General features: G+C 36.8%; 1 protein-coding gene across 1 annotated transcript in view; it reads left to right on the forward strand.

Annotated features, from left to right (window-relative positions):
* Window positions 1-24,245, forward strand: part of STAG1 (stromal antigen 1) — a 376,851-nt gene that overhangs the window by 130,757 nt on the left and 221,849 nt on the right. Inside the window, exon 4 of the mRNA XM_036742693.1 lies at window positions 19,370-19,534. Within this exon, the coding sequence (XP_036598588.1) occupies window positions 19,370-19,534 (165 nt within the window). The remainder of the gene's footprint in view (window positions 1-19,369; window positions 19,535-24,245) is intronic.

Raw genomic sequence — 24,245 nt, forward strand, 5'->3', positions numbered from 1 at the left:
GTAGAAGCAGCAGCAGAGAAAGAAGTCAGCTGAAGTATTTTTGGCAAAGTTCAGTCAGTATACATAAAAGCTCCATGTTAGGGGTTATATTTCTTTTTGTGTATGTGTGGGACAGAATCATCCAACTTTTATTTATTTCAGTAACAATCAGAGACTTCCCAAGGTAGAAGCCAAAAGGAGGAGTTTTATTTACAAACTTGAGAGAAAGGGCATCTCCAACCAACGGACTGTTGGTAGGGAGAGAAGGTGGCACACAGAAAGCAGAGCTCTGATATATACCCTAGTGCAAACAACTCCCACCCACCACTGACCTTTACTCTCATTGGTGGAGTTTAGGCTCACAATCTTAAAGTAGAAATCTACCCCAGGTGCAAGGAACAAGGAAACAATTTAGCCAATACCAGCTCAGAAAAACACCTTTGTCCTTATTTGTGGAGGCTCGTGCTGAGGTGGCAATTGGGGGTCAGGCTGCTCTAAGTTTCAGATTCCTATAAGTCAGGTGATTTCTAGTGACTTGAAACTCAGACCTAGTCATCAGTTAGATGCCTCCTGTGTCAAACTGATGAGAAGTCCTCACTTTTATTTATTCCTCTCAATTTACAGAAAAGCTGAGATTTAGATTTTATGAGAGGTCTTCACTATCGCACTCATGTAGAATTCATAGATTCTCAAAGTGGGAGATACCACCCTCTGAGGGGGCAGCGCTTGAACAATCCAGGGATTGTAGTAGCCTTGGCCACAAGCTGGGGGCATTGAATAAAAATAATGGGGCAGTGGAAGCATAAGGAAAGAAGACGAGAAAAAAAAATTGGAAAACCGTTCATACATGTTTCATCTATTGTATAACAGAGTTAAAGTTACAGTGATTACATTATTTTCCAGATAAACACACAAAATACAAGTTATAACTGATCAGCGGTCAAGTCCTCTGACAGGTCTTAAGCAGATATTAGCAGGTAAGCATGTTGGACGTTGTCAGGAAGCCCAGCATACATCAGCAGGAATATGTGCCTGTAATGACTTGTTTACAATATAATACTATACCATTACATGACGCAATATCGCATCATCAAAATTTCAATGCAGGAAAACCCCACAAATTTACAATGAATTATTAAATTTAAGATGCATCATTTTTTAAGAAAAATATTTTGTATCTTTTTTAATGATGCAAATTAAAAAAAAAAACTGTTTAAAGGTTAAAGAAAGTAGATTTCCAAGGGGTGCTGAGTAATTTTTTTTGTAAAAGGGGTCAGTAGGCCAAAAAGTTTGGGAACCTCTGGTGTAGATAATCACCATATACAATGCAAAAACAAGCAAAATGAATTGTATGCAATTTCAGTTCCTTAGAAGGTTTTCAATATAAAGCTATCCTTTTTTTCCTTAGTTCTGCCTGACTGAATGATACCGTAACTTGATTTCCTATTTGTATGAATATTTTAGTTGTGTTTCCGTATGAGTATGAGGAACTGCAATATGGCTGGAGCGTAGTATTCGGGGAAGGGAGTGATATAAAACATGGCTGAAATGTTAGGTTGGAGCCAAGTTCTAACTGGCTTCAAACCAAACAAAAGACTTTATATTTGACCATACTGATAATAGGGTGCCATTGGAATTTAGCGTATAGGCAGAAGGCATCGTCAGACTTGTTATTTAAGAAAAATCACTTGTGTCAGTATGTGGAAGATGGATTAGAGTAGGGAGAGACTTGATTCAGAGATCAGTTAGGATTCTGAGAGAGGATTAGGCCCTGAGCCAGAGAGTTGTGGAGATAGGAAAAACAGTATATGGCAACTGCTTAGAAATTGGGGTGAATGAAAGTGAATCTGGGTGTTAACTTTAACACAAGTAGAAAAATTCGTAAGAAGGCTGCTTTTAGGGGTAAGATAAGGGAATTATTTTTGTGATGTAAATCAGAGTCATCTGTCTGCTCATCCCGTGCCACGCACTCTCTCCCACCCAAAATGAAAGGACATAGGGAGGTTTTTTAGCTGTTACTCTCCAGTGCAGAGCCTGGCTTCTGTGAGTGCTTTCCCAAGCCTAAACCTGATCTGGGAGGGAAGGGATTAAGCAGCCTGGGCATGTGGTAAAGATTTTCCAAATATCACCTCTACAGCTACTCCTGTGGTTTCTCAGGTTAGAGTTACATTATAATTGCACTGAGGGGTTTGTGCTGACGGCAGAAAGGAATAGTTCAGGACCTTGCATAGCAGTAGAAAGAGAGTAAATCGGGGAATAGCAGATTTTAATGGGTGAAGAATAGATGTGGTTGTGTTGAAATCTGACCCCAAATTGACCAATCAGGGAGCACCGGATGAGCCTATCTCCCTGTTCTCTAGTTTGTTAATCATATGCTCATTGGAGTCATGCCACAGCTTCCAGTTTGGAAACCACTGACCTTAATTGCCACATCCAGCTAGGCTTTTATATAAACTACTTATACGTTATATTATAGTAAGCAGATTTGTGGCCAAGGGAGGTCTTAGACTGTCACTTTAGTAGATGGGTAAACTTCAGCTAAATTGTACAGTAACAGGATTAAGCTCTCTTCTTGACCCTAGTTCCTTCTATCTGTTGTGTCTTTGAATGTGCTTTGTTTATATGTATGTAATGCCCATATTATTTCTCCTTTTACCTCTTTGAGGAGACATTTTTATCTTTGTATCCCTAACACCAACCACATTGCCTGGCATATAGTAAGCACTAATAACAGTGAGCTGATTGATTGATTAGCCTAATTTCTCCCATTTTTCCACCTTCCTTCAAGTCACTTAGATCTGTTATCCTTGAGGAAATGAATTACTAACTACAGTGTCTATGGTAACTTTTGCTGTGTATGTGACACTGTCCTAACTGCTTCTTGCCTTTTTCCTACAACCAGAAATCTCCCTCTAAATGATTTTTCTTCTTAAATTGCTAAACTGGTTAACTTCCCAACACTATGTTCTCTTTGGTTGCTGAGCTATGTCTAAAAAACCCTTCTAGTGTCTTCTTTTTCACCCTCTGGTGCCTTTTTTTTTTTTGACTTAATTCTTTGCTTACTGTTCTTTTCTTCACTATTTATTTTATCTTCAAATATTTACGAAGGACCTACTATTTCTTAAGTGGTATTGATACAGAGAGACTACCTGAATGTTGCTGCCCTTGAAGAGTTTACAGTCTCATTAGGGAGACTATACATGTACCCACAAAAATAATTGACAGCATGTAATCCTACAGAGATTATTTTTTAAAAATTTATCCATTTTTAGTTTTCAACATTCACTTTTATAAGATTTTGAGTTTTAAATTTTCTCCCACTCCTTCCCCTCTCCCCTCTCTAAGATGGTATACAGTCTGATATAGGCCATACATGTACAATCATATTAAACATATTTCCACATTAGTCATGCTGTAAAGAAGAATTAGAACCAAAAGGAAAAATAGTATGCTTCGATCTGCATTCAGATTCCAAAGTTCTTTCTCTGCATGTGGATGGCATTTCCATCATGAGTCTTTTGGAATTGTCTTAGATCATTGCATTGCTGAGAAGAGCTAAGGCAATCAAAGTTGGTCAGCACAGTGTTGCTGTTAAGGTATACAGTGTTTTCCATACAGTGTTTTCCTGTTTCTGCTCACTTCACTCAGCATCAGTTCAGTCTTTCCAGGTTTTTCTGAAGTCTGCCTGCTTAGCATTTCTTATGGAACAATAGTATTCGGTTACATTCATATACCACAACTTATTCAGCCATTCCCCAATTGATGGGCCTTCCCCTCAATTTCCAATTCTTGACTACCACAAAAAAAGCTGCTACATATATTTTTGTACATGTGGGTCCTTTTCACATTTTTATGATCTCTTTGGGATACAGCTCTAAAAGTGGTATCGCCGGATCAAAGTGTATGGGCAGTTTTATACCCTTTGGGCATAGTTCTGAGTTGGTTTCCAAAATGGTTGGATCACCCCACCAACAAATTCAGGTGCCAAATGCCCTGAGTGTCCTATACAGTCTCTTTAAATATCCCTTGTGCTAGTAGCAAAAACAGTGAAGAAAAAAAATGAGAAGATAAATAATATAGTTGTTTTTAAAAATAATATACAAATCATTTTTTTGAGATTTTTTATTTTTAGTTTATGACACTCAGTTCCATATAATTTTAAGTTCCACATTTTCTCTCCCCCCCCCCCCAAAGATGGCATGGAATCCAATATATCTTCTACATATAACTTCGCATTGAAATTATTTGCACAGTAGCCAAGTTGTAAAGAAGAATTATGACCAATGGAATGAATCATGAGAAAGAAGAAACAAAATAAAACAAAAAAACAAAACAAAACAAAACCAAAAAAGAAAAAAAAGGGCTAGCATAAAGTGTGTCTCAATCTGTGTTCAGAATCCATAGTTCTTTCTCTAGATGTAGATAGCTCTCTCCATCACGAGTCCTTTGGAGTTGTCTTTGCACCTTGTATTGCTGAGAAGAGCAAACTCTATCAGGGTTAGTCATCACAGAATCCATCTATCTGTGGTTGTGTATAATGTTTTCCAGGTTCTGCTTCACTCTCTTAGCATTATATTGTGTAGGTTTTTCCAGGTTATTATGAAGTCTGTATCATCCCCATTTCTTATAGCACAATAGTATTCCATTACCTTCATATACCACAGTTTGTTCAGCCATTCCCCAATTTGATGTGCATTCCCTTGATTTCCAGTTCTTTGCTACTACAAAAAGAGCCACTATAAAATTTTTTGTACATATCTGTACATATTTTGTACATATGTCTTTTTCCCACTTGTGTGATCTCTTTGGGATACAGCCCTAAAAGTGGTATTGCTGGGTCAAAGGGTATGAACATTTTTATAGCCCTTTGGGCATAGTTCCAAATTGCTCTCCAGAATGGCTGGATCAGTTCACAGCTCCACCAGCAATGTAACAATGTTCCAATTTTCCCACATCCTCTGTAGCATTTATCATTTTCCTGTTTTGTCATGTTAGCCAATCTGACAGGATAGTGTGGTACCTAAGAGTTATTTTGATTTGCATTTTTCTAATCAGTAGTGATTTCGAGCATTTTTTCATATGCCTATAGATCTCTTTAATTTCTTCCTCTGAAAACTGCCTGTTCATATCTTTGACCATTTCTCAATTGGGGAATGACTTGTATTCCTATAAATTTGCCTCAGTTACCTGTATATTTTAGAGATGAAGCCTTTATCAGAGACACTAGTTGTAAAGATTTTCTCCCAATTTTCTGCTTCCCTCCTTATCTTTGTTGCATTGACTTTTTTAATACAAAAACATTTCAATTTGACATAATCAAAATTATCTATTTTGTTTTTTTTTTTTATTATTTTTTTGAGGGGAGGAAGGCAGGGCAATTGGGGTTAAGTGACTTGCCCAAGGTCACACAGGTAGTAAGTGTGTCAAGTGTCTGAGGCCGGACTTGAACTCGGGTTCTGACTCCAGGGCCAGTGCTGTACTCACTGTGCGACGTAGCTGCCCCAAAATTATCTATTTTGCATCTTGTAATGCTCTCTATCTCTATTTGCGTCATGAATTCTTTGCTTTCCCATAAATCTGATAGGTAAACTATTCCTTGCTCTCCCAAATTGCTAATAGTATCAGCCTTTATTCCTAAATCATGAACCCACTTTGACTTTATTTTGGTATATGGTGTAAGATATTGGTCTACGCTCAGTTTCTGTGATACCATTTTCCAATTTTCCCAGCAGTTTTTGCGAAATAGTGAATTCTTAGCCCAGAAGATGGATTCTTTGGGTTTACCAAAGAGCACATTGCTATATTTGTTGACTACTGTGTCTTGTGTACCTATCCTGTTCCACTGATCCACAACTCGGTTTCTTAGCCAGTACCAGCTAGTTTTGATAACTGCTGCTTTATAGTCCAGTTTAATATCCAGTGTGGCTAGACCACCTTCCCTAGCATTTCTTTTCATTAATTCCTAGATATTCTAGACCTCTTGTTGTTCCAGATGAATTTGGTTATTTTTTCCAGCTCTGTAAAATAATTTTTTGGTAGTTCCATTAGTATGGCACTGAATAGATAAATTAATTTAGGTAAAATTGTCAATTTTAGTATGTTAGCTCGGCCTAACCATGAGCAACTGATATTTTTCTCCTTATTTAGATCTGTCTTTATTTTTGTGAAAAGTGTTTCATAATTATGTTCATATAGGCCCTGGGTTTGTCTTGGCAGATAGACTTCCAAATATTTTATAGTGTCCACAGTAACTTCGAATGGAATTTCCCTTAATCTTTCTTGCTGTTGGGCTTTGTTAGTACTGTATAGGAATGCTGAGGATTTATGTGGGTTTATTTTATATCCTGCAACTTTGCTAAAGTTGTTTATTATTTCAAGTAGTTTTTTACTTGATTCTCTAAGTAAATCATCATACCATCTGCAAAAAGTGATAATTTAGTTTCTTCTTTGCCTGTTCTAATTCCTTCAATTTCTTTTTCTTCTCTTATTGCTACAACTAATGTTTCTAGTACCAGATTGTATAGTAGGGGTGATAATGGACATCCTTGTTTCACCTTGATCTTATTGGGAATGCATCTAGATTATCACCGTTACAAATAATGCTTGTCGATAGTTTTAGATAGATGCTATTTATAATTTTAAGGAAGGCTCCATTTATTCCTATGCTTTCTAGTGTTTTTAATAGGAATGGGTATTGTATTTTGTCAAAGGTTTTTTCTGTATCTATTGAGATGATCATATGGTTTCTGCTAGTTTTGTTGTTGATATGATCAATTGTACTGATAGTTTTCCAAATATTGAACCAGCCTTGCATTTCTGGAATAAATCCTGCCTGGTCGTAGTGTATTATTCTAGTGATAAGTTGCTGCAACCTTTTTGCTAATATTATTTAAAATTTTTGCATCATGATTCATTAGGGAAATTGGTCTATAATTTTCTTTCTCTGTTTTGACTCTTCCTGGTTTAGGTATTAGTACCATATTTGTGTCATAAAAAGAATTTAGTAAGACTCCTTCTTCACCTGTTTTCCCAAATAGTCTATAACGTATAGGAATTAATTGTTCTTTAAATGTTTGATAAAATTTACATGTAAAATCATCTGGCCGGGGAGATTTTTTTTCTAGGGAGTTCATTGATGGCTTGTGCAATTTCTTTTTCAGAGATGGGGTTATTTGGGAATTTTACTTCCTCTTCCATTAACCTGGGCAGTTTATATTTTTGTAGATATTCATCCATATCCCTAAGGTTATCAAATTTATGGGTATACAATTGGGCAAAATAATTCCTAATTATTCCCAGGAGGTGAATTCATCCTTTTCATTTTTGATACTGGTAATTTGATTTTCTTGTTTTTTTTAAAATCAAATTGACCAAAGGTTTATCTATTTTGTTGGTTGTTTCATAAAACCAGTTCTTTGTTTTATTTATTCAATAGTTTTCTTGATTTCAGTTTTATTAATCTCTCTTTCGATTTTCAGTATTTCTAATTTGATATTTAATTGGGGATTTTCAATTTGTTCTTTTTCTAGCTTTTTCAGTTGCGTGCCCAATTCATTGATCTCCTTTTTCTCTATTTTATTCATTTAAGCATTTAGAGATATAAAACTTCCCCTAAGAACTGCTTTTGCTGCATCCCATAAGTTTTGGTATGTTGTCTCTTTACTGTCATTCTCTTGAATGAAGTTATAAATTGTTTCTATGATTTGTTCTTTGGCCCACTCATTCTATAAAATTAGATTATTTAGTTTCCAATTAATTTTTAGCTTATTTTTCCATGGTTCTTTATTACAAATAATTTTTATTGCATCATGATCTCAAAAGTATGCTTTGACTACTTCTGCCTTTCTGCACTGGATTGTGAGGTTTTTATGCCCTAGTACATGGTCAATTTTTGAGTATGTGCCATGTACCGCTGAGAAGAAGGTATATTCCTGTTTATCCCCATTCAGTTTTCTTCTGAGGTCTATCATATCTGCCTTTTCTAAAATTCTGTTTACCTCCTTAACTTCTTTCTTGTTTGTTTTGAGGTTAGATTTATCAAGTTCAGAGAGGGGGAGATTAAGGTCTCCCATTATTATAGTTTTGCTGTCTATTTCTTCCTGTAACTCCCTTAACCTCTCCTCTAAGAATTTGCATGCCATAGCACTTGGTGCATATATGTTAAACAGTGATATTGCTTTGTTGTTTATGGTGCCTTTTAGCAGGATGTAGTGTCCTTCCTTATCTCCTTTAATTAGATCCATCTCCACTTTTGCTTTGTCTGAGATTAGGATTACTACCCCTGCTTTTTTTACTTTAGCTGAAGCACAATATATCTTACTCCGGCCTTTTATCTTTACCCTGTGTGTATCCCCCTGTTGCAAATGTCTTTCTTGTAAACAGCATATTGTAAGATTATGGTTTTTCATCCATTCTGCTACCCACTTCCGTTTTATGGGAGAGTTCATCCCATTCACATTTACAGTTATGAATACTCTTTGTGTCTTTTTCTCCATCCTGTTTCCCCCTTGTTTATGCTTTTATTTCTCCCTTTCTCCTTCCACTCCTCAACAAAGTTTTGCTTTTGACCTCTGCCTTCCTCACTTTACCCTTCCTCTTGATTCCCCTCCCTTATCTTACTGTTTTCCACTTGGTACTTCTTCCCTCCTGGCCACTCTCCTCCCTTTTCTTTCCCCTTTCCCCTCCTACTGTCTGTAGGACAAGTTAGATTTCTATACTTTTCGGGGTATGTTGTTCCCTTCTTGAACCAAATCTGAGGAGAGTAAAGCTCAAATACTGCTGTTCTCCTTCCTTTCTTTCCCTCTACTATCATGTGTTTTTGTGCCTCTTCTACTACCTCCTTACCTCTTCTCCCATAACCCTCCCTTTACATCTCTTAATTATGTTTTTTCTCTTTATATCAGTTATTTTATACAGATATCCACAGTCTATGTGCGTGCCTTTCAATTGTCATAATAACTGTACTATTCTCAAGATTGTGTGTGTGTGTGTGTGTGTGTGTGTGTATGTAAAACATATATAAGATGATATGATCCTATATAGAGATATAAATAATTTACCCTTATTGATTAATAAGGTTTGTGGGGGTTTTTCCCCCTGCTTACCTTTTTATGTCTCTCTTGAGTTTTGTATTTGGAGATCAAATTTTCCAACGAGTTCTGGCCTTTTCATCAGGAAGGTCTAAAATTCCCTTATTTTGTTGAATGTCCTTCTCCTTGCCTCAAAAATTATGCTCAATTTTGCTGGGTAGTTGATCCTTGGTTGTAGTCCCAGCTCCTTTGCCCTTCAGAATATCATATTCCAGTTTCTCCTGTCATTTAATGTAGAAGCTGAAAGATCCTGGGTGATCCTTTCGATAGTTCAATGATATTTGAATTGTTTCCTTTTGGCTGCTTGCAGTATTTTCTCCTTGACTTTGTAATTCTGAAATTTGGCTATAATATTTCTTGGAGTTTTCAATTTGGGATCTCTTTCAGGGCGTCATAAGTGGATTCTTTCAATGACTATTTTACCCTCTAGTTCTAGGACCCCTGGGTAGTTATCTTTGATAATTTCTTTAAAGATACTGTCAAGGGTCTTTTTTTCATCATGGATTTCCGGTAGACCAATAACTCTTAAATTGTCTCTCCTGGATCTATTTTCCAGGGCAGTTGTTTTTCCAATCAGATAATTTCACATTTTCTTCTATTTTTCCATTCTTTACATTTTGTTTTACTACTTCTTGATGCCTCATAGAATCATTAGCTTCCACTTGCTCAATTCTACGTTTTGATGAGTTGTTGTCTTCATTTTGTTTTGAGTTTCCTTTTCCAATTGGTTGATTTTACCTTTCAGAGTATCATTTTCTCTATTTAAATTCTGAATCTCCTTAGCCATTTCACCAATCTTATGTTTTAAAGACTTGATTTTGTCAGTGTTTTTTTTTTCCATTTTTTTCTTTTACCTCCCTAATTTGGTTTTTAAATTCCTTCTTTAGCTCTTCCAGTATTGCTTTTTGGGCTTGAGACCAGTTCACATTCCCTTTTGAGGTATTAGATGTGGGTATAGTGTCAGTGCTACCCTCTTCCAAATTGGTATTTTGATCATCCCTGTCTCCATAAAAAGAATCAATGGTCCTCGGTTTTTTTCGTGTTGTTCCTCATGTTGGTTAGCTTTTGGGGCTTACAGATCTCTGTCCCAGGTTTCTTGTTGTGGGACTTGTGGGTCTAGTTACTGGCTTTGTGTATTATAGCCTTCAGTTTCCTGAGGTGTGAGGGAGGGGTCTGGCTGCCTGAAATCTCCTTTCCTCCTGGGGCTGTTCTCCAGCACTGTTCCTCTTTGGCAGTGGTGTCAGCTGTTTGTCCTCTGTGCTGGTGTCTGCCACTTCCCCTGGCTGTGCAAAGGTACGTCTGGGCTCCTGGTATTGACCCCCTGCTGGCTCCGCTCCTCTCAGACTCAGGAACTCCTACTGCTACGCCATTGAAGCCCCACTTCTGTCTCCTCTATTCCAGCATTTTTTCTGAGGAATTCTCTGGGTCAGAGAGGGAGGGATTAGAGTTGTTTACTTGGCCATTATCTCCTGGAAGTTCAAGAAGGTGAGTTTCAAACCTTTGGGCTGCAAGCCTCAGGAGTAGATGTCTCATGACCGGCGGCATTGTGCTGCTGCCTCTCCTTGCCTTGACAGACTCCCATCCTGTGTTGGGAGGCCTGGGGATCTCCTCCAGTTTTGGGCGCTCCACTTTCTCCCAGCCTGGATCGCTGGCTGCTTTCCGCAGCTGCTTCTGCTTTGGTGTTGTCTGGTGCGGCTCCGCATGCCAAGTGCTCTCCCAGCCTACAGATCCATCCCATCGACCTTTCAGCCTCTCCTCCCTTGGAAATTTGCCCCACTCAGACTGCTAGCGGCTTCTGACTCTCTCAGCTCTGCTTAGATTCACTTTTTTAGAGGTGTGTGACAGAACTTGTGAGAGAGCTGCCGTCAGATGCTGCTTTCACGTGGCCATCTTGGCTCCCGGTCCTATACAAATCATTTAACTGTTGGTGATCTTACTATGAGATTTTCATCTGTCAAACCAATGTGTTCATACATTGCTGGAGGCACTGAATCACACCCATTTTGACATTGTACTTGTGAATAAAAACTAGCGGACAAAATTGCAGGGATAGAGCTCATTAGTTCATCTTGGAAAGGTGAATACAGAGAGGAATTGATTGTAGCATGAACACAGAAGTAAAAAGAGGCATTGTTTTATGGGCTGCTTCCTCATTCCGCCTTGAAATGCTCATGAAAAACCCTCAAAAGGAGCCCACCAAGAAGATAGTTTACATGTTATATTCAAATATCTGTTGAAAGGAATTAGAGAGAATATGTGGAAAAACTTGATAACATCCTTTTAATGAGTCTTCATATACCTTGAAACTTGGTGAGTCTACTGTTAGGTGAGTATAGAAGATGACAACAAAAAAAAACACAGTGGAAAATATGGTTAGGTGTTAAGAAATGAAGTAGTCCAAAGGCTACTCAGTTTCTGTGAAAGCTCCTATCTGTACATCATCAATATTTTTTTTCAAGGAATCTGAAGACATTGAACATTGTGAGCACAAAGCAGCATTACAAAAAACATAACTGACCATATCTGAGTACATATGAAACAACAGCTTGCTGATGCAGAAAACATTTCCAGTTTATTGGAGCACAGTTCAAGATTAGCTCAGAATCAAAGAAACACTAAAAGTAACCGACTTGTGTTTACAATTGTTCTGTCTTGTCCTTTTAAAACATACTTTTTATACTGAAGGGTGAAAAATTGATAAAAATTAAAGACATTGATGCTGATTAGAACTATATCATTAAAATGTTTTATTAATGTAAGGTAATGGCCACAGTGAGAGGGTCAAAAGCCCAGAAACTGTCTCATTCAGGAAATAATTAATAACCTTACTAAGCAGAGAAATATGGCTCCCAGAAAAAACTCTACTTTTTCTTTTTTTTAGCTATGTATCTCTTGATCTGATTCATACTTGTTAAATATAGGTAGGTTTAGGTCTATAGGTGTTGATCCTGCCTGGGAAAATAACACAGTTTTGCAGGTCTTATTGGAAAATAAGGATAATAGATTTACTTCTAGGTACATACCCTGTCCTACCTTTATCTTATTTCTTTGTCTCTGACTTTTTCCTCCCTGTAACCTCTGACCTCTTCTTTGTGAATCTGTCTGACCCACTCTTTTATTCTATTTCTTTTTCTTTATCTCCTACACTTTGTCTTATATCACTCTCTGTCTTTTGATCCTTTCCTCTTTAGCTGCCCCTTAGCCTAACAGTGCTACTTTCTGTATTAGTTTTTCCTTTGATTTAGATGAAGATAAGACTTAGCACATAGTAAGTGCTTAATAATTGTTTTTTTCATTCATTCGTTCCTTGGTATAATGAACTCCCAAGTGAGGGAGTAGGCTGGAGTGATTAGTTCTTAAAGAGTAAAATCTAAGAAGATTAGAAAGAGAGCAAGGGTTCAGGTAATGAAGAGCTTTTAGTACCAACAGAGGACTCTATATTTGATCCTAGAGGTAATAAGAAGATGTAGGTGCTTATTGAGCAGGCATGCTGTAGGAGGGTACATGGTGAGATATAAACTTGAGAAAAATTTTCTTTACAGCTTAAATGAAGGATGTAGAGAGAGATTATTTGAAGCAGCAAGACCAGTTATAAGGCTGTTGCAATAGTAGATGAAAAAGGGTGTCATATTTGAGAATAGAGAACTGACCTGGTTAATTCTATAGAATTAATTCTATAGAATTCTATAGATTGTTTCAAGACTAAAGTGAGGTCTGGGCTGATACCATAGTCTGAGGAAGGGGATGGGGTGTGGCTGAAAAGAGTGAACATTGTACTGTGGTGAGGCTAAAGAATAAATGGAGTGAGGTACAGGAAGAGATAAGGTTGTAGAATTGCAGAGTTGTGGATCTTGGAGTAGAAAGTTTATACGTGTTGTTTATACGGTTGTGAAGGACCAGCTGAACTCCTTGCTAAAGGCTCTCACTGTCAGCTCTCACTCTTCTTTACTCCCAGCCTGGACATGATAATTACTTTCTAAGATCCTCAAGTTCAGTGTCTTATACCTCTTGGTGGTTTTTGTTCTCTGAGTGCTAGGTGGTGGTTTTTCTGGCTTTGGTGGTTTTTATTCTCCAGGAACCTTTGACATTAGCTTGTACTTGAGGCAGGTTTTCTTCTTTTCTTTTGTCATTGAACAATCCCTGGCATATTAGATGCTTAGTAGAATAGCTTAGAGGCAATAAGGTAGCAGCATGTTTAGAGTGCTGAGTCTGGAAAGATTTGAGTTCAAATTTGCCTTCAGACACGTGTGACCCAGAGAGATTCACTTAACTTCTGTATGCCTCAGTTTCCTTAACCATGAAATGGAGATAACAACAGCACCTACGTTGAAGGCTTGTTGTGAGAATCAAATGAAATGATATTTTTAAAGTCCGTAGCACCAGTGCCTGGCACTAGTAGATATTTAATAAATGCTTGTTTCCTTCCTTAGTAAATGTTTTTGGTTTGATAATTTTTCATTCATTTTATTTCTGCAAAAACATTGCAATTTTACGTTTTCAAAATTACCTGGTTTTTTTTTTTTTTTTTGTAATGTCCTCTAACCTTGTGTTTAGTTAGGAATTCTTTCCCAGACCATGATTGCGAAAAGGAACTGAGCTTGTCTTCTCTTTAAAAAAAAGGGGGGGGTGGGGGATAGCATGACCTTTTATATTCAGGTTGCATATTCTTTTTGAGCTTATTTTTGTCCATGATTACAGAGGTTTGTCTAAAACTAATTTCTGCTGAACTGGTTTCCACTAGTTCTTGTAAAAAAAAAAGATTCCTTCCCTTAGGAATTTTTATTCTTGACTTTATACTGGGCATTGTTTTTGATTGCTTCTTTTCCCTACAAATCTAGTCTGTTCCAGTGAGCTAATTTTTTTTTCAATTTGGAAAAAATAAACTTTATGATTACTGCCTTTGCCTCCACATCAGCCACAAAAATAGGTATAGTAGTATACTGGTTCCCTTATCCTAATTCTTATCTCATACCAAAACTCAGCCTCACTTTATTCCCAAGGTGTGACTCTTTTGCTCCTACTCATGTTGTTGAAAACACCTGGAAGTGGGGCAGCTAGGTGGCGCAGTGAGTAGAGCACTAGCCCTGTAGTCAGGAGAACCTGAATTCAAACCCAGCCTCAGAGACTTGACACACTTACTAGCTGTGTAACCTTGTACAAGTCACTTAACCCCAGTTGCCCTGCTTTCTCTCCCACACACAAATCCCAGCCCCACCCCCCACCCCCATTTCAATAATCCGGCTAGCAGCTGCGGGGGTGTAAAAACAACAACAACCAGCTCACAGAATGCTGCAAGCCCACATTCTTTTGATCTGCTTTACTAAGGACAGCAATGTTAAGGGGTTAACAATCTCAATTTAATCCAGCATACAAATATCATTCACTTAGTTCAGGGGAAAAAGGCAGCACCCTGAACTTAAGAGCAAATACAATCAAATTACAAACAGACCCAATAAAATTCATAGTTACCAAGAAAGCCATCAACATCTGGGTTCAGCCTGAAGGCCCTTACAGTGGCTGCCCAGAGTCCTGCACCTCCAGGAGTGAGAGCGTTAAGCAAATAACTCTGTTCTCTCTTTTTGTACAGTTTCAGCTGTCATGAAACGTCATCTGAGCAACCAGAACTTAGGCTCTTACTATTGGCTCTGGAGTTAGCACCTACCTTCATTGGCCCCACCTGGAGCCCCACCTTAGTTACCAATTCACACCCACGTAGACTTAGCACCTAACAGATAGGGGTTTTAGGCCTGGGCTTTAGCACCTAGTAAGGCTCAATCAAAGACACCCAACTTAATTGATATTCCCCCCCCCCCCCCCATAAATAAATAAATAAGACCTGGAAGAGATTACTGAGTCTTTTATAAATCCATGTTTTCCAACTTCAGATTGAGCCTTCGCTGAAGCGTAACAGCCATTTTATTCGTAGTCTCACTTTCCACCACTTTTCCAATCTTTCTCTTCTCTTCTCAAGCTTACCACACCTGCTCTTTCCCTAGTTTTCTCAGCTAAGCACTTTGACTTTTATTTTCCTGAGAATGCTGAGGCCATTTAATGTCAGTCTCCTCTTATCCCTTTCTCTTCACCTCAACATTCCTTTACTTCCCTACTCTCACCTGATCTTTGACAAGGAGGTCTTAGTCTTTTTCCTCAATAATGCAAAAATCTTCCACTGTCTTCTCCATCTGAGTGTAACTTAAGGGGTCGTGACCTAAACACCCCACCCCCAATTCTTGCTCTTTCTCTTTTTTCAACCTTTCCCTACCTACCAGTTGCCAATTGTGTATTGGACCTTTAGAACTGGATGTTCCAGGGATAGCTCAAACCTAACATGTCTAAAAACAAAACTTATCTCAGCCCCCAAACCTACCTTTTCCCCCAAATTTCCTATTTCTAATGAAGACACCATTGTTACTCCAGGGTCACAGGCTAATAACTTCAGCATTCTCGCTAACTCCTTATTCCCTTACCCTCCACATTCAAGCAGTTGCCAAATCTTGTCATTTCTGTCTTTACCAGGTCTTTTGCATATGAATATAAATCCTGCCTCAGAAATATAGATTACTAATTTGAAGCCCTCATCACCTTTTATTTAGATGTTTCAGTGACTACCTAATTTATCTTCCTTCAGTCTCACCCCATTCTAGTCCATCCTTCACACTATTGCCAAAATGATTTTCTGTAATGTTTAACATTTTCCATTAATATTTATACAACACTTTCCGTGTCTCATTTGATCCTCATCTTTGAGACAGCTGGTATTATCCCCTGAGATAAAAGTGATTTAATCAGAGTTGTACAGCTCCCAAGCGTCTTAGGGCAGGATTTGAACTCAGGTCTTCCTGACTATCCATTTGTACCATCTGGCTACCTTAAGTGCAGATCTCACCTTGTCATTCCTCTGCTCAACTTCCGGTGGCTCCCTGTTGCTTCTAGGATAAAACAGAAATTGCTCTGTTAGCCACAGACCCTTCACAATCTTTCTCCAACCTGTCATTCGTTGTACGTTGTTTCCCCACCTGCATTCTGGGATCCAGCCAAGCTGATCTTCTCTGTTGTTCATATGAAACACTCTGTCTTGTGCCTGTGTTCTTTATTAAGGCCAATTCCTGGCCTTTACCCCATAAAATCACTCTGTTCCTTTAAATGTAGCTTAAGCACCCACTTATACATGAAACCTTTCCATTACCTTCCATCTGGTTTTTCCTTTTGTTTCCAAACTATTTATTTGTATTTATTCTGTGTGTTAGAATGTAAACATGGATTTGGTTTTGTTTGATTCTTTGTATTTATATTTTATACTCAGTGTCCATCATTGTACCTGTCATATGCTTAATAAATACATGTTGATTGATTTATTGGTTGGTAATTGTATTTCTGCTTTCTACCTTCGTTTGTTTTTTTTTTCATTATTACCTTTGAGATATTACATTTTTTTTTCAAATTTTATTTTGTCTAGTTCTTAAGTATAATCTCTCTATAATTTGATTAATATAGCTTTGAATCTGTCAATTAACATTAGCATACCTTATTGTTGTTCACTTGTTTTTAGTTGTGTTGGATTCTTTATGAGCCTCATTTGGGGTTCTTGACAAAGATACTGGAGTGCTTTGCTATTTTCTTCTCTAGCTCAATTTACAGACTAAGGAATTGAGGCAAAGTTAAGTCACTTGCCCAGGGTCACACAGCCAGTGTCTGAGGCCAGATTTTAATTTGGGAAGAGAAATCTTCTTCACTCCAGGCCCAGCATTCTATCCACTGTACCGTCTAGCTGCCTTAGATTGACATACCTTAACTATGAACAAAGAATATCCAATTATCTGTCTCTCTTTATTTTCAGTAAAGCATGTCTTATAGCTGTACTTATGTGATCTTTGCTTATGTTTTGGTAGGTTAACTACAAGGTTTTTTCCCTTTTAATAATTATTTTAATGGAATTTCTATCTTTTTTTCCCTTTTGTTTGTTAGAATTGTGCGTAGTATATAGAATTGTTTTCCATTTTGGAGTTGATTTTATATCCTGCTATTCTTAGGAATCTTAGCAGTCACCTCAATTAGTTTCTTCAGTGATTCTTTGGGGATTTTAAGTATACTAGCATATCAGCTACAAATAAAAACAATACTTCTCTATTTACCTGATGTTTGTACTTTAATTTTGTTGTCGTTTTGTTCCTTTGTCTAACTGCTGGTGGTAGAGTTTCTACAAAAATGGAAAATAATAGAAAAGAAATTTTATTGAAACTTTAATTTTCCCATGTTTGAGCTGGGGAGGACAACTGTAGTGTTTCTCCATTCAAAACAGTGATAGCTTTTGGTTTTAATGTTATGATTTTCATTATATTAAAGAAAATCTCTTCCATGCCAGTACTTTAGAGAAAAAATTAAACAAATACATGTTGCATATTAGCAGAGGCTTTTCCTCTGTCTTTTGAAATAACATATTTTTTTCAGATCTATTATTTGTTCATTTAATTAATGGTTATTGCTTACCTAATGTTGAACCATCTCTGCATCCTTCTATGAATCCAATTTGGTCAGAGTATTGCTGTATTCTGATTGAAAGGATTTCATTTCAGGTTTTCACATTCGTTTTTATTAGAGAGATTTAGCTATAGTTCTTTTGCTCAGCTTTATGACTTCCTGGCTTGGATAATACAACTATATTTATCCCATAAAAAGTTTAATAGAGCATTTTTCTATTTGTTAAATTATTATTGTTTTTTATATATCTTTGCTGGGTTGAGTAATGATGGCTCTTTGGTATTTGAAGTTGGTGTTATCTAGCTTAAGAAACCTGTGATCATGCCCAGAATCCCCTGAGGTAAAAAGGAATATCTGTTAAAATCTGGCCTCAGAATATCCCTTCTATTCATAGTTCTATAAAAAATGACTTACTATATGTAGTCCATTCCAAAAGTGGGAAGTGAGCTAGAGATTGAGAGCTACTATCAGTCAGTGAACAAGTACCTAATGCTGCCATTCATTATATTAAGTGCTAAGGTTACCCCAAAAAAGGCAAAAATTGGCCCTCCCTTCAAAGAAGTCCACATTCTATGAATGACACAACACAAGTAAATCATTTCATATAATTTAAATATAGAAGAGCTGAAAATTTGGACTTAGAGAAAAAAGCAGTAGAGCTGTGAGGACCAATTAAAGGAAAAATGGAGAAAAAAGTATTCTAACAGAAATTTTGCAGTATGGTAAGTATTGTATAAGAGTTCATGAAGTGACAGAGTGAACGATTTTGGTTAACATGTTTGTGATGCCCACAGTGATGAAGGGAATATTGTGATGTAGGAAGTTGGGTGATGAAGTTGAAAAATAGTCCCCTTTGCTTTTTCAGTAATTTTGGTTGCTGTTGCAATCCATATGGATAGTGCTGCAAAACATAGGATGCAGATGTTAAATGATGCTATGGAATTCTTTATCTCATGGAGATTAGAGGACTGTTGGAGTGTCTGAGAATGTAGCTGTAGCATCTTTCACATTTCTTAGTGTCTTGCTGTGGAGTTGTGGTGTTTAGCAGAACTTAAAATTTGAGGGGCTGAAGTTGAAGAACATGTATTCATTTAATATATTAATAGCCTTTGATTGTGGGTAGAAGATGGGTAAACTTCCCCTCCCCCAAGACCTGTGACCCCCCAAAAAATGAGACTACATTTCTTTGGTGGCTAACATCTTGGGTAACAAAATGTTGTTGGGACAAATTCTCTTATGTAACTTATTTGATTAAAAAAGTATTCATTCAGGTGTATAGTTCTCCTGTACACAAAGTGTTTCCCTAATGTCTCCTGACATAGAGCTGACCTGGTGTTCTTGAAAGCCATATGAGTTTATTGACTGCTAGGTTTGATAGGTTCTACTAGTTTGGTTAACTTTTTAGTTTACGTCCATAATAACTGAATGTGTTTGTCATCTGGGGACAAGTCTAGCTTAATACAAATAGGATCATCTATATAGATGGTTAATTTTTTTTTAAGCATGGTGACCACTGAAATAGATTTTTTAAAAGTTGTATTTCTCATTTCCCTACTTTTATAGCTACATGTAATATAAATTGTCTCTTAAGGCTTATTGTTGTCTTATGTCTATTATAGGCATCTGGAATGTTAATTCCTTCACTGTAGAGATCTCAGCTTCTCCTCTTTAACCCTCAATAGTACTTAACATACTGCTAAGCACATAAAAGGCACTAAGTAACTATTTACTGCTTTTATTGATGGAAATTTTTAGTGCCCAACTGCTGTATCAATTGGAGGTACAGTTGTACTTCATTTTAATTGGTTCTTTCTTCTCTTTAGTCTACAAATAAGAAACCTCGGAAGTCTCCAGGAGAGAAGAGCCGTTCTGAAGCTGGAATCAGGGGAGCTGGCCGTGGAAGAGCTAATGGCCATCCTCAGCAAAATGGAGAGGGGGAGCCTGTCACATTATTTGAAGTAGTAAAATTGGGGAAAAGTGCAATGCAGGTAAATATATTTGCGTAATGCAGATTTACTTTAATGGTTCTAGCACATTAATTAGTTGAAAAGGATATGTTGGATTAGTAACATTGGATTTACCTGTCAAAAAATAGGAAACAGTTGTGTTACAGTTACAAAATTACTTCTAAATTGTATGTTTATGTTTTTATTAAATAGTAAGTTGAGATAAAAGATAATTGATCTAACTCTTGGTAACTTCTTCAGAAAAAAATATCTCTAACGTTAGCTGTAATTATAGTGTCTGGCACAGAGCTTTGCATGAAGTAGGTATTATTTAAATATTGTTCTCTGACTGGTCAGTTGAATTCAGTTCTCTGAATTATTATATCAAAAATCAAAAGTTGTTTTGAAGTCAGGAAATGATTCTTTGAGTAGGAAACTTTCCACTGAGATATTTGTTTTATTCACTGGCTATCCTCTGTCAGTGAATTGAAAGAGGTCAATTCTGGTTCTGTTTCGAAAAATTCTTTTTGGACAAAACAGTCTATATAGTTGTATTTATTAATTTGAAGACATTTTCATAAGGACATACATTATCTGTACTTTGTATATACCCCAGCATCTAGCACAGTATTCTGCATACAGACATTTGACTACATGGTGAGTAAATGAATACTACGTTTGAAAAACAAATAATAAATTTTTAGTTATCCAAAGTAGGAGCATATGGACACCATAAAGAATCATCTAATCCTAGAGTTAGAAAGCACTTTCGAAGTTATCTTAGTCAACATTCTTCTTTTATCATGGAATTCTTGTTTGTTTAAATTTTTTTCATTAAGACAAATGGGAGTGGAATAAAAAAAGTAATCAAAGCTATTCCAATAAGCTTTTTTCCCCTTCAAATTTATTTTTACTTTTTAGTGAGAGGAATTTTACTTCCTTTATGTAGAAATAAGTTTCTGACCTAGTGTTGCCTTGGACGACCCTCTTTTCACATGGCAGGTCAGTTAGATGTATACTTAATAAGGCACTTTTGGTCTTCTTGTTGTCTCATTTAACTAATGAAATTATTATAATTAGTGTCAGTTTAAGTGTAAGCCATACCTTTGGCTCATTATTATTAATATTCCTTTTTGTTTATTATAAATTCTGAACTTATTATTATAATTAGTGTCAGTTTAAGTGTAAGCCATACCTTTGGCTCATTATTATTAATATTCCTTTTTGTTTATTATAAATTCTGAACTTAATTCTGTTAAGTCAGTGGTTTGGCTGTGCACTGACAGTAGTTTCAAGGATGTTTCCCATCTCAATAATAAATTGCTGACATTTTATTAAAACATAGACAATATAATTACTTGTGATTTTTTTTTGATGCTCACCATATCTCTCCAGTAGCTTTGTTCATTCGTTTTAGTTGTGACCAACTCTTTGTGACCCCATTTGGGGTTTCCTTAGCAAAGATGCTGGAGTGGTTTGCCATTTCCTTCTCCATGTCATTTTACAGATGAGGAAACTGAAGCAAACAGTTAACTGACTTGCCCAGGTTCATACATCTAGGAAGCCTCTGAGGTCAAATTTGAACTCAGGTCTTCCTGACTCCAAACCTGGTGCTCTAGCCACTACCTGTCTGTTCCGTTTTCTGTTGTTGTTGTTGTTGTTTGTTATTTTCGAAGAAACTTCTCCCTGTCCTCACCTTTTCATACATTTTCATTGAAGTTACTATGTATATTAAGTGTGTATATTGATTATATTTGGAAGGTCTTATCATGTTCTTTAAATCATTTTTCTACACTTCTATCTTTGCAAATGTGTTGTTACATACACTGAAATAATTTTTATGGCAGTCCTTTTTGCAAATACTTATCAACTATATGGAAACAGATGATCAAACTGTTGTATGAATAATGTTTCTTCTAGCCTTTGGACATATGATAAAACCTACTCCATGAACTACATTATTTTCCTCTCTTAAGGAGTTTCTATGAGCCATCTTTACATGTATCTGTTACCTTTTATTATAGAATTTGTTCAGGGAGCTGCACGTATTAAGAAAAAAATTTTTGTTGTTGTTTCTTTATTGCTTCTTTGGGGTGGGGGTGGGGACGGAAACAATGGTCATCCTTGAAGCCATTCCTATGTGGTTGTGAAGCCTGCCAGAGCTTGTGATCCTTTGAGGTAGTAGGATTGTCTCTGCTCTATAATGAGGCACTGGAGTAGGATGCTATTTAGAATATTTATTACGAATAGTATCCTCTCAAAGTGAAGAGAAATAGTGGAAGAACAAAATGAGTGTAAAAAAGCTTAGCAACATATCTAACCAAGCAGCCAACCTAATAGAATCCAGAGATGAAAAGGGGAAAAGAACGCTACAAACAGAAGAAAAAAAAAATAGAATAGATTTGCAAAAACTCTTTCAACAAATTGTCTTTTTCATCAAGAAAATCAAATTGCCACACTTAGATTCTAACAAAATAGACCCCTGAGTAATTGTAGAGAGGGAGAAATAGAACTAAAGAGAGCAGAGAAGTAAGGCAACTAGAGTAACCCAAGTGTGTGTTTATCAATATATAAATACAAGAGATTGTATACAGGAGATCCATGCTCTCCAGGGGTGGAGAACCTGCAGCCTCGAGGCCACATGTGGCATTCCAGGTTCTCAAGTGCACCCCTTGAACTGAATCCAAACTTCACAGAACAAATCCTTTGGGGATTCCCCACTCCTGAGACTAGGAAGTGCAATTGTGAGGATATTGAAAGTGGAGTAAATAGCAAAAGAGTAACGGAAAAAAGTCTTATTAGTTCCAAAAAATGGTGAATGAGAGAATATTTATTGATGTATAAGACTATTCTTCATCTACATATAAATTGATATTGCCCTGATAAGCACATTCCTAGGAAAGAAGTAGGATTTCTCAAGTGATAGTTAACAATGGACCACTTCTTTACTGTCTTACAAATTAAAGATGTGGTAGATACAGGTCGAAATTGTACTTATTGTTTGTTGATCACACAAAAACAATTTGATTAGTAGAACAAAACAGTGCTTTAGGTACTTTTTTACAAAAAAGAAGATATTTCCAAGCCATATGTCAAGATCATTCAGGACTTCTTAAAAAATATAACAACAGACATAACTCTTTTTCAATAACCATCTAATAATATCAGATGAGACATAAAACAGGGACGTATGTTTGCCAAAGATACTCATCACGGAGGCCAAGTGAAGGTTGGGTGTCCAATAGATCATGAGGTCCTCCTGAAGATGCTCCAGTTAAAGCTGGTGACATTATTTTGGTTAAACCAAGTCACAAGACATTGTAAAGCCCCCTGGAAGCGATTTGTATTCAAAGAAGTCTTCTTGTCCATCACACAGGAAAGACCAAACAGATGACAAATGTTGACTTCTCAGATTTCATCATGCATTTGAATGGAAACCGTTTAGAGATTTTCCACCAGTATGTATGTGAGGGATAAACTATACTGATGGACAGTAAGCTGGATTCAGAATTGAAAAGGATGAGAGTGGACTGGGTTGTTTTGTGGAAATTGTGAAGCTCCTTTACTGACACCAAATTCTCCATGAAAGCAAAAGACAGCTGAACTAGTATTTTCCTAGTGGTGTTATATGGCAGCAACACCTGGAGCACCACAGCCTTTGAAAAGTGAAAGGTAAATATCACACAAATGGTGATGGAGAAACCCATGGTGAATGTCTGCAATCTGTAACACAGACCTAACAAGGAACTCTGTAGGACTAATTTGTAAAGGAATTTTATGACAGAAAGAAAAGATGGACTGGTCACATTGCAAGAGTAAGTGAGGGATGAGAGGTGGACAGCCAGAATACTGCATTGTTACCCTCATAGTTTCAGCAGAAAACAACAGAGTCCTCCAGCATGCTGGGCAGAGCCCTGTGGGAGGATGTGAACAATAGTTCTACTGGTTGGTCAGGCATCTATGGATCATGAACTACAGTGTTGGACAGGTCTCCTGAAGCAATAAGATCCCAGCTTTATTTGAATATAAATACATAAATAGATATAACATTCCTTTAAATATATTTAATTAATATAGTTGCTGTGGTTTGGGGTCGGAGAAGTTTATAGTTTCTTTTGTTTTAGTGATGTGACATAGGCAGCCTGATATAGTAGATACGGTGTTTGGCTTCCATTAGCTGTGCAACCATGGGGAAATTACCTAACCCCTCTAAACTTAAAGTAGCACTTTAAGACTATATATTATAGATTAGTTGTGATGTTTGTTAGTACATGTCATTCACTGCAACAAAATCACAGATTCTTGCCATATTGATATAGACATGTAGATGTGTGTGTATGTAGCGGGGAGGAGAGTTATACATTAATTCACGTATACCTGAAATTTAAATTTCAAGTCATTGATTTGGAATTCCAGTCAGTATACAAAACAAAATTTTCACAATTTTAATTCAGTTCCTTATTTCAGGCCAAATTTGGATTAGTAAAGACTAAGAACCTTAACCTATAGATAGAGCCTCCTTAGATACATGAATAAAAACTTTTTCCTTCAATATGGTGAGTTCAACTTCCTTTTAGTGATATTTGCATTACTCTAATCATTGCAACCTAAACTCATTAAATGAGCTCTTATGAAAAAGGTTTTGAAGGAGGCCAGGAAAGCCATAAGGCAGAAGTGATCAGAGAGAACTTTGCAGGCATGGGGCACAGCCAGAAAAGGCATGAGGTCACGAGTGTCATGTGAGAGAAAAAAC

This window comes from Trichosurus vulpecula, chromosome 2 (assembly GCF_011100635.1).
Source record: "Trichosurus vulpecula isolate mTriVul1 chromosome 2, mTriVul1.pri, whole genome shotgun sequence".
Taxonomy (NCBI): Eukaryota; Metazoa; Chordata; class Mammalia; order Diprotodontia; family Phalangeridae; genus Trichosurus; species Trichosurus vulpecula.